This window comes from Chaetura pelagica, unplaced genomic scaffold (genome assembly GCF_000747805.2).
Source record: "Chaetura pelagica isolate M959 unplaced genomic scaffold, ChaPel_1.0 scaffold219, whole genome shotgun sequence".
NCBI lineage: Eukaryota > Metazoa > Chordata > Aves > Apodiformes > Apodidae > Chaetura > Chaetura pelagica.
Window position 1 is genome coordinate 995275 of NW_009954552.1, and position 11971 is coordinate 1007245.

Below are 11971 nucleotides of genomic sequence, written 5' to 3' on the forward strand. Positions count from 1 at the left end.
AGACTGTCTTTTATGCACATTGATGAGAAAGCAAGGATGCTCTAAAGAGCTATGTGAGAAAAGAATAGGCATCATCTTTCAGGTCCTGTAAATGTAGAAAGATAAAATGACGATCTGAAAGAACATGACATTCCAAAAACTTAATTGCTGTTTTAGTTCTCTAGGCTATTATGCACCCTGGCCTGTAATTATCTTAAAAGAACAATGGTGTATTTTTCCCTTATAGCTTATTGATGGTTGCATGGTTTGACTAGCTCCCATATTGTGTGTATCACAGACTGTATGAAGGACATCCTGTTAAATGACTTCCTCAGTGTAAACACTTCAAACTGGTGTGTCTGGACTGTCAGTTAACACAGAAGGTACTGGTTTGACATCAGGCAGTCTTTGTAAGGGTCTTAAAAGCATAGTGGCTCCAAATGAAATTGTTGCTTTAGAACCAAGTCAAAAGTGGCACCAATACAGAATTATGTCAGAGTAACCCAAGATGGCAAAGCACACATCTAACCATTTAAAGATAGAGGCATTTAAAACTTGTTATGCGATCTTACCAGGTGCATTTCATCTCCTTCAATCCACTGGGTCCAGCCACGACCTTCTTTTTCTCCCTTCTGTACACAAAGAAGCTTATCACCATCCCAAGATACTGTGGTCTAACAAAATAGACATATTCAGTGTTAATGTTATTATGATTAGTTTCCTTACAGCAAAACTTCTCTCTAACATAATACATGATTAATGTATCACATAAGAATAATAATTGAAGAGTGCTGTAAAATTTAATTAGAGAAGAAATGAGCTTAAATAGAAAGTTGCTGCCTAACTTCTTGTCAAAACCTCAAAGGATGAAATAAAGCTGTCTAAATGCAAGGAAGAAAAAACATGCAGCAGAAGGTATGTGCATTCAGAGATTCTTCTGTTCACTCTTGTAAAAGGATGTATTTAAACCAAGTAGTGGATAACATTTAAAAAAACCCGTATCCTTGTAAAGTAGAAAGTGCTAATGCAGGAATGAGCACCACATTTTGGTAAAGCTGTAGCTAACATGGTCATTGTAGTTTAAATCCTCTTCCATATTTGTTTTGAATCTGTAGACATTCATTTGGAGATAGAAGATAACAAATGCTACTGGTCCAAGTGAAAAATGTTTCATTTATAAGTTAACATATCTAAAAATTTCTGATGGTTCTCAAAGATGAATATATCAGAAAATGAACATTATTTCTGCCGATGACTTGTAGATGGGAGTGATACTGTGGAATGACACATTTGTATGTGCAACTTTGCTTAGGAATCACACTTATTTTTAATTATTGAGTATTAGCTCAGCATAGTATAATCATTAGACTAGCTTTATAGTTAAATGTTGTGGGTTTATATGTGAATTCAATGACAATATACCACAATAAAGTAAGATCCAACTTTATTAGTACTACTAATGTTCAAAATCAGTTGTGGAAATTACTAGCTATTCACCAGGTCAGTACACTTGGGGGCAATTGAGAAATGATTGTAGCAGCACAGGAAAATGTTAACTTTTTCTGCCTCTAAGGGAGATCAAAATTGTTTCATCTCAGAAAACAACACACTTTTTTCTCTGGCTTTCTTGTGGCAATTTGGTCATAATCACAGAGAGTATAATGCCACAGACTGTTAACCAAGTTATTTTATCAGCTATTATTCTCGGTTACCATCCTCTGCCTTCCCTTTTAGAAATATAAGTACCGAAGGGACATAAGTAAACCATACAGTCTCTGATTTTTATATGTGGCTGCTTTGCTAGGAAGTTTATAAAGGACAGAATATAGTGCAGGATAACATAATGCCCTCTTCTTTGTTAGCAGGAACAACCACTTAGTGACAGTTAAGATTAACCAGTAGCATTTTCATCTTCTCTTTCTTTAGGTCAAACTGTAATGTCTCATATAATAAAAGACACAACTAGTATGGAAAATAGAAACCTCTCTTTTAACTCAGATTGAAATAAGTTCTTCCATTCCAGATATATCTCTGTTGAGACACACACTGAATATTAGTTGAGGTTGGAGTTGCTATGTCTGTTTTGTATGGCTCTGGCTGCTGCTAATATCCAAAGCTAAGGTACAGCAATGCTTGCCTTCGAACTTTTCCAGATCTTTGAGTCAGAACATAATATTCCAAAAATACCACTGTAGAGCAAATGTTGGTATATAAACCTCTGGCAAGTAGTCTTCAGGGGAAATTTTCATCAAATGAAGCACTGATGGAATAAACTAATGTTATCACAGACAACATCTAATGCAACTGTAAAGGGGCTTTCTGGAATGTTGTAGTCACTACCTATGACCTTCTGCACACAGCAGTTAGCACACTTTAACTAGAGGGCTACAACCATATTCAGGGTTTGACATCTCTCCATCCTATAACTCTTTTTATTTCATCAAATCGGCATCTAGCAGGTTGGTGACAGATAGATAAAATACTGAGAAAACAACAGCAGACCCGAGAGAAAAATGAGTGCTAAGATTCCTGGACTGTATCTATCTCCATGCTGGATAAAGTGTGCATATATATATATATATATATTTAGCCATCCTGTAGCTAGGTCAAATGATAAAGTCTATATCAAACTTTCCTTCCCTTACTAACTTCAGTTCAACCTGGTAGAAGCACTAACAAATCTAACCTCCCATTTCATCATTCCTGTTGTTAGCAATGCAGCAACACAGCTCCCAAAGTTCACTCATTGGAAATGGTTGGTGGAACAATGCAACTCATTTCTCAGCCGTTTGTGGTGCTTATCTCATAGTAGGTATCCACAGCTACAGGACTCTGAAATGTGTTCATGCCATTTAAAACTTGCTCAGATCATTACTGAAAGACAAGCTGGTTATAACATGGCCATTCTGCACCAGACTGATAAGCTTACTGAAGTTCACAGTAGTCAAAAGAGACAGTTCTAGAAAAAGTATTTTGCTTCTATGATTGTCAGCATCTCCATTGGTAGCAAGGGGGCTTAGGATTGGAATGACATATTTTAGGTCCAAGGGTAAGCTGCTGTCATATAGGATCAGATCATAAATGTTCAAATTCCTTATTTTGAATCCTAGTTCGTAAGAGTGATGAAGGAAAGCAACGAGTAGTGACATTCCAAAGAGTAGGTAAGAAATACACCAAAGCTCCAGGCTATGTAGGTGACAGTATTTGGGAGGAGTAGAATCAGTATTTTGGACTGGGCATCTTTTATTTCTTAGGAATGGTGGATTTTTCTTCCTTACAGAAATTAAATTGTGTACAAATAATACAAAACTAGGAAGACTTGTGTATATCCTATGCCAGAAGAAAAAATACAGAACAGCACATCCAATTTGGTTTGTGCAAGGCTTAGAATCGATTTTAAGACACTGTTTAAGTTAATGCATATAATCAAGTTATCCTCTGTGTAATTTTAACAAGATGCAATTGTACATAACACTAATGGTTTGTCATTCAAAATTGGATTTGGTAAGTTTTCAGCTAATTCTTCCTGATTACACCTTCCGCATTCATAACTCTTTGAGCTTTCTAGGATTCACAAAAAGCTGAAATGCTAAGCCCAACCAAAACCACCAATGCTTCAATAAGTTAGAAGTGGTTTTGTGAATAACTGGCTCAAAACTTCAGTCTCGGGTTTTGGACATTAATCCAACATTGCAAAATTTGCAATTAATGACATCTTAAATTATATAGCAAAAGATTCTAGAGATCTCACTTGATATCACCTCACTAATGTACTGATTGTATCACAAGTAATAAGCAGTAAAGCCAAAAGAATAGGCAGTGTGAAACAAGGCAAGAGGAGACAGCTCCTCTTAACTGAGATGCAGACACTGAATGAAACAGAGTTTCAGAGAGCCTGAGGCAGATCCAAGAGCAGACCTCTGTTCTCTGGAGCCTCAGAGCAGTTAACTGGAGGACTACTCTTTCTAAAAAGTCAGAACCATCAACAGAAAACCACATTAAGACTACCTCCTTAAATTATAACTCTCCAAAAATCAGAGATTATTTCAGTGAGAAGCTGTGGACTGCCGAGAGAGGGGGCACTAGATTTGAGATAAGTCTCACATATACCTACCAGGCATTGACATAAAAACACCTCCCAGCTACAATAATTCTAGAACAGTTGTTTCAACAAAGTATACAAGAAAATTCTTAAAAGCAAAAAAGGACAGCATTTGAAGAGATAAAAAAAACAAAGGAGTTGAATAAGAGGGATCAAGTAAAGGCATCTTGCTCATCTTGCTAGACAGGCATAATATATTTTGAGTCATCTGATCCTGTGGGGGATCCCTACTGAAATTGCAAGATTGGAATTTTGTTTGTTGGTTGTTGTTTTTCTGGCAGCAAAGTCTTCATTCCAATACCTACTCTAAACTAGATTAACAGCTGTGAATTCCATTTGTGGAACAGAGGAAGCTTGTCTAAATAGTTAAATAAGCCTCATCAGCTGTGTGATTTTATAACAGGGCTTTATTCTGACCTTACAGCAGTATAAATCAAATTATATCCAGAGTGAATACACTTCATTGCCTTTTTTCCTGAATTCAAACTAGAGAGCAGTTTCATATTAGGCATGTTTGTTATTTAAAACAGTCATAATCAGTTCCAAACTACTTGCCTCCTTTCGCTAGGATATGGCACATGTAACTAGCACTGGTTTGGGTGACAGAAGGATTGTTCAGGTGCCTACAAGCAATCCTTATGTAGCTGTCTTAAACTTGAAATGACTATATATCTTCAGGAAGATACTTCATATTGTAATATGTATGAGAGATCTGATGAATTCTACAATTCCCAAATCTCCCTTACTCTATCTTACCCCAGGAAATTTTAAGTATGACTAAAAGTTATGTTAGTTCCAATAACAGAACCCTAAACACCCATTTGATAATTTATCCAGGGTTAACTTCTGCTTGCTTTTAAATTTTTGTTAACTAAATTATTAATATGTATGATTTCCCACCTTCAATTTCAAATTCTTGCTGTTTTATACGTTTACCAGTTCCCAGTCACTGTAATTTCCTTTACTTCTTCAAATACAAGAGAATTACTATGCCAAAGACCATAAGGCCCTGAATTACTGAAGTGTCCTTCACTTGCTTAGCCAAATACTCAATTCTTATGCAACTAACAGTGTTTCCAGTTATCCAAGAAATTCTGCTGTTCTATATTTAGAACATAGAATATTCCTTGATTTTTTAAACAGATCACTAGCCCTTAGTCTTTACAAAAATATATTCATTCTGGATATTGTGACCTAAAGCAATTCAGTGTTATTCAAATGCTTGAACAACTGAGAAAAACTATAAAGCAAAAAATTTTCTCTTACTTCAGCAGCAAAATGATTACAAAAATAAAAATTTTGTGGGAGAAATTTTTGCACCTGAGCTATCTCATTCTCAATCTGCTTTGATTCATTGAGTGCAGACTTGGAACATAAAACTTCAGCCTTTGTTTCAGCCTTTAAATTTTCCCAGCTAACTCTTTTAAAAAACTTTTGACTGATGTACTAAGCAAATACACTGTGATGGTACATAGGGCTGGCTTTTCTGTTTAGTGTCATTCTTATGTTTACAGGTACATATTTCACATTGCAGATATTTCCTCAGCTTCAATGTTTATTACTGATGGTGAAAAAGGGAGGGGAAATTATCTAGTGATGAATGAGGCATATTTTCAGAGATGGTTTTCAATTAATTGTTGTTTCAATAAGGTTCTGCCTCCTGTGCCTAGTAAATTTTCTCCACAGTAAAGTTTATGTGCATGAAACAATGTTTTATATTTAGTATAATACCTGAGACACTCACTAAATCAATCACAACTAAAAGTTATAGAATTTATCTTTTAAATCGAGGAAATTTCATTATGAGACTGAAGCTTCATGAGAATGAAGATGGTAGGATCAAATATTTAGTTCAGGAAATACCAAAGTCATAGTTATCCACTTCAAACTTCTGTCTTTGTATAAAGTCCATCTGATATATGATATCAATTACAATGAAGAATAAACTCACAAAAGTCTTAGAAACTTAGTCACATCATGTAAGAAATAATGTACTTCAGTATTAATGTCCTCAACTTCCTTCTACACTATCTAATGTGCATCTTGTAACATTTGCAAAGAATAAAAGATGCTCCTGAATAGATAAACTTTCATTTTACCTTTGTAGATCAAAATGCCAAGTTTTTCACAACCCTAAATATGATATATTATTAAACTTGCTGAAATGTACTTCACAAAATTGTCAAACACATAGAGAAACTTTTATTAAACTTTTATCTAGGAGATAAAACCTCTGGGAAAAAGCTCCAGGAGAAGCACAACAGATTATGGAGGTAGGTGAAAGCGGATGTCTTATCTGCATTTCTTAGGAGACCGGGTGGTGCTGCAGCTTGCTCCATACCTGGTTGCAGTAATGCTTAGAACAAACGTGATTGTCAGCTGGCTTCTTGGAAGCACCTTGCACTGTGACTAGTGATCTCTTCTATGTCCACATATTTGTGTGGCCAACTATTCTAATCTTAGGTTTTACCAAACAGAGGAATTACATCTTTAACTAAACTAGAATGGCTTTTCAGTTTCTTAAGATTCCAAAGTAGCAAATTTTCACTTCTCAATGGAAACAAAATCTTGAAGGACCTGAGACCACCAACTGCCATTACCTATATCCCTTGAGAAAACAGAATCACCTAAAACCATGTTGCGTACATGAAGGTGACAGTTAAAGGTCAAAAAAGGACAAATGGAATGCTAAGATCTATCCAGCTCAATTAACTCACTCCTCCCAAAAGTTCCACGAGTGACCCAATATAAAAATGAAAAAAAACCTAACTGAAATGAAGGAGCATGCCTGTGCTATCACAGGAGTATCAATTCTTAGTGTTAAACCTTTGGCTTATAAAATAAGTATCAGCAAAACTTTTTAGCCTTTACACATCACAGACAGTACCAATCTGGAATTACTAACTCTGCCCTACCTGAATGAAAGACATGTTTTATAACTGAAAGGTGAACACAGTTTCAGTGAATTATGTGAAAATCTAACCTGTTGACTGTGCTAATTTTACTTTTACTGCTATTAACTCTACTTAGATGACATAGTCTGAAGAAAAAATCAAATAAGAAAAAATTATCTACCCCTATTGGATTAATTACTTCTAAGGTTATTTTTGCTAATCTGATGATTGTTCTGCTATAAAGATTAATGTTTAATAAGTAATTTGGCTTATCCATGTTACTTTGTACTTCTCGTACACTGAGCTGCTTGAATAAAACTTGCCTAGTGGTTTGCTCAGTCCACAAAACAAAAATAGTTGATTCAGTATCTCTCTTATTACACAGGCTAACTGCTAAAGATTAAGCCATTTATGGCATGCAGTTTTGTAAGTTACAGATGAGAAAAAGAAACACCAATAAATATATTCAACCTTTGATTTTATGGTGGTTTTCTTCATAAAACCACTCAGGGTGTGGTCCAGTATCTCTTACAGCACCCTCTGTCACAGGACTGAACCACTGCAATGCTTTTGTTGCTTAACACCTGGCAGTTTTGCCTGACATTACAGTTAGCAGATTTGGAAGTGGCCTCAGAAAGGCAGCTTCTTGTATTGTTTTGCCTTTGAGAAAACTGACATCTCATGTAGAAAAGAAATCCTTAATAAGAAAATTGACCTATACAGTATGATACATTGCTACAGGGTAAAGAGAGATCAGTGACCTTGTCTGTACAGCTGCAGTTAGTGTCTGCTGTTGGAGGCCATAAAGAAGCATGGAGGATTTCTCTAAGTTTTAGAGGAGTTATATGCCTAATCATTTTTAATAAACAGTCAGCTTTAGTGAGTACAAAACCCCTTGTTTTGTTTCAGCTGGTTTTTTTTTTTTTTGTGTTTTGGTTTTGGGTTTTGTTTGTTTGTTTTGTTCTATTTGGGCTTTATTTGGTTTTTGTGTTGTTTTTTTTAAAGCCAAGAAGATGGTAGTATCTTCTGCTTCTAAGGCTGAGTAAGAATTTTGCACTAAACAGCCAGCAGTTGAAATGTTTAAGCAACCCTTGAAAACACAGTGATGTAGGTTCCACTCCAAATCAAATAGCTTTTGTAGTGGCTAGAATAATCTTACTTTAATTTCTTCTTTCTGGTTCAACATTTTGAATTCTTCCCCATCACTCAATTTAGCAACATAGGGGAAAGAACTTTGGCCTGTTAAAAATAATGAAATACTTAGGGTATTTGTCAAGAAATTAAAAGTTGTGTGTTAAACCTGTCCAGCATTTCAAAAGCAAGACTAGGCAAGGGTCACCTTTCCATGTTTTCTGAATCTGATTTTTCAGCACAGTGGTTGTCTGACATTTTCTAGGAACGCATTGCAGATACATGCTAGACAGCCTCAGAGCACAATTCTTTCCACCAGATAGGGGATGTTTCAGTCTTTCTTTGGATGAAGTTTACTTAAGGAGACAGTTCTGCACACACAAACCAATACCTCACCAACTCAAACACTGAAGAGTTCAGACATTTTTAGCACTTGAGCAGATGTCTTGAACATGCGGTCTTTGATAGCAATTTAGCCATCTAAGTCCAAGCCTTTCTTTAGGCTCCTAATTGTTTGGTGGATCTGGGCCTCACTATCCTGATAAAGAGACTTCTGGCAGTCAAAAATACATGATGACATTGGGGGACTTTCCTATACACAAATACACAGTGCTTCTCCCTTCTGTGGATTTTGTATTCTGTACTCTGTCATACTTGTTGAGGCACTCACTAGCTAGCCATTCTTTTTTTTTAATATTCACCACCTTTCCCTTTCCTGCTGTCACCAGAGATAAAGCATATTTTCATATCCTAGTGTTAGAGAACACTATTGATTTTAAATAGCACTATCTTTCTAAGAATGGAAACCTATTAATTCTCTTTTATGTGATTTCTCCTCTATAGTGCCTCCTGACATAATATTCTTTTGCATATCAGCTTCTTCACTATAGGATATTGCAGGTATCATGCTTTCAAACTTAGAGGAAAGAAAATGGCATTCTGAAGATTTTCAGCTGTTAATTGGTATTTACCAGTCATAAGTTAGAAAATATTTTTTCTCTGGCAAGCAAAAAGAGCTCATAAGGCTGAATCCTCAGTGTTTGCTTATTGATTGCAGTAAGATTTGCTCCAGTCGGCTAATGTGTCTTCTCTAATAAATACACCCAGAAAGGAAGGAGCACAGGAACAAGAACAAAAAGCTGCAGTTTCTAAGCACTTGGCCATTCTTAAACATGGGGAGCAGTACCTGACCATACAATCAGTGCCTTTCCCTTACTGTAAAGCAATGCTCAGTGAAGAGATTCTGAAAGCCTGAGGTTTTGACTAACATATCACAGTATAACCAAGTAACTTTTATTAAAGCTACAATTCATCCATTGATAAAATTGTTTTGTGCTCCTGATTAAAATTAGCATTCCTTTAATGCAAAGGCAAACTAAAAACTGTGAGCATATCTCAGCAAACTGACAAGTACAGGAATTACTTTAGAAATATCCACACGAAATGGTTAACAGATGTGGCCTGTGAAAGTCCTCTTTCCCCCCCCGTTGTTACAGTTCTAATTCTTACCATGCATTTGCGATCATCTACCCCAGTTAAATCCTCCTCAAACTCCTTTCCTATATCAAATTCCATGATGTAGTTTCTAAAAGTGCTGAGCGTTTTAATGATCATGTGATCCCCATTCTGAAGGATTTCTTTGTCAGGTTTTAGCAAGTTTGCTATTTTTCTTACAGCAACATTTACATCTGAAAAAGAAAAAGAATTACTTTAATTCAGAAAAGTCTACCACAGAAAGAAGCTTGTACCTCCTGGGAGAACTAAAATGAACATAGAAATGTCCAGGTCTTTCAGGCCATATTTCTCATCAGTAAAAAGTCCATAACCTAATCCTTTTCACTTCAATAAATTGATGTTTTCATTTTCTGATTATGTAGAATCCTAAAAAAACACCATTTTTTATTTGACAGTAAATAAGAACTTAAATATTTCTACAGATATACTAGCAATTTACATCAACTGCAACATAGAAAATTGCATTAAGTACATTATTGTCTATTTATTACATTTATGTCTATTCACTCTTATGCAAATTATGGTTGTTTTTAAAGTATGAAATCTGCCATTTTCCTCTTCAAGATATGTAGTTTAATATCTGTTAATTTAAGCTTCATCATGGTAAAAGGTAGGGCTGCTGAAGACAAAACTGTTTTGCATAAGGTAATTCTTTAAGTGCATTCCTGAAAATAATTTCTCACAAAATTTATGACTGTATGATAAAAAAGATTCACATAAATACAGCATTTATTACATTTATTATTTATTAAAGAAAGATGAAGGGAACCTTACCCAGTGCTTTCAGATACTCCTCAAAATTGTCATTGCTGACCATTTTCCAGTAGCCACTGAAATCTGCAGGCATCTCTACTTTAGGTAATTGTCAAAATCAAAGTCTCAGAACAGCGTGTTGACTCTGCACCACACAGCTCACTGCCTTTCTTTGTGGTAAGTCTGAACTGGTTTCTTTTATGTCTTTTTTGAACCATGTAGCTATGCAAGTCCTTCTAAGCCGATTATTGTTGAAGTGTTGCTTTTAAATCCTTCCACAAGGCTGAACCTCTGAGATTTCCAATGACAGATGGATGACTTGATTCAAACAGAATGAAACACTCACCTTCCATGTAACTTCTATAGGGGTCCTGATTATCTGGAGATCCATTTTAACCATATTACTCTCCATTTTTAATGCCATGCAGAAAAAAAACCCTTTTGAATAGCTTTACTTTAGGATATTAGCCAAAGCTATACAAGTGCTTGTCTTGTATGTTTTTTTGAGACAAATCCTTCTTTCTTAATTATGTTTCAGATGCTTTATGTCTTCTGTTCACTGAAAGCAATCTGGGCCTGGCATTAATTTAACATGTACTACAAGCTCCTTAATTCTAGAGAACTACCAGTGGAAGCTGTTTGGCCAACTGAGGGCTCATATAGGACCAGTTAGGTGGAAACGTGCCTTAAGTGGTTAATTTTGTATATTGAAAACTGCCACATCACTACTGAATGTATGTTTTCAGTTGATTTAAGCGACACTACAATACAGAACTAGCACTTTACAGAGATTCTATATTTTTTAAATGTTTCTTATATCAACAATGAGATAGACTGAATCAGTAACATAGGAAACCAACATATAAAATAATGGATTTTTCTGGTTATCATTAGGGCTCAAATATTCAGACAGCCTCTTAGCTATTTTCACTTACTTTCCACTGTGTGTTTTCAAATGGTACAACTGAAGTTCCTCTTGGATACGTAATCTATTCCAGGTCTTGGGCAATTACCTACTTTTATAGAAGACTCTGGATCAGAGAAGCAAAGAAATCCACTTTAAACCTGGAGCTGAGGATTGGCTGTCATTTGTGAATCTGGAGGTTGAAAAGTGACATGAATGGTGTCTGCATTTTAAGTGCCTGCATGAAAGAAAGATTTATTGCCATCTCTTGTCCAAATTACCAAAACACAAAAACTTATTCAGGGTTCTAAAAAGTCAAAAGTTGACCAGCAATATATATTTAAATATATAAATATGAAAACTTACAGTTCATTTTATTTTATTTCTTCGGAACAGTAAGACATCTTCATGCTAAACATGTCTGTTGGATTACAGAATCACAATTCAGGAAAATATGTTTGACCCTTAAGTATTACAGGAGATTAGTATTTATTGTTCAGATATTTTATTTTCACATGGAAGCTCTTTATATTTTCTGCTACACAGCTGAGCATCCCAATCATGAATTTAAAACAACACATGAATTCAAGAAATTCTAGACTGATGTACTTTCCCCTCATTAGCAAGAAACAACTTTCTCAAGAACTTTAAATGAAAAAAAGCTACTTTTGCCCACTTCACACACCACAGACA

The 11971-nt window shown here is 35.4% G+C and overlaps 1 protein-coding gene across 1 annotated transcript in view; it reads right to left on the minus strand.

The window, feature by feature from the left end:
- The window catches only part of RBP1 (retinol binding protein 1, cellular), a 13851-nt gene extending 3347 nt beyond the window's left edge, over positions 1-10504 (minus strand). The window contains exons 1-3 of the mRNA XM_010005079.1: positions 10396-10504; positions 9616-9794; positions 552-653 (exon numbers count right to left, since the gene is read on the minus strand). Coding sequence (XP_010003381.1) covers positions 552-653; positions 9616-9794; positions 10396-10468 — 354 coding nt within the window. The 5' untranslated portion in view covers positions 10469-10504. The remainder of the gene's footprint in view (positions 1-551; positions 654-9615; positions 9795-10395) is intronic.
- Positions 10505-11971: the final 1467 nt, after the last annotated feature.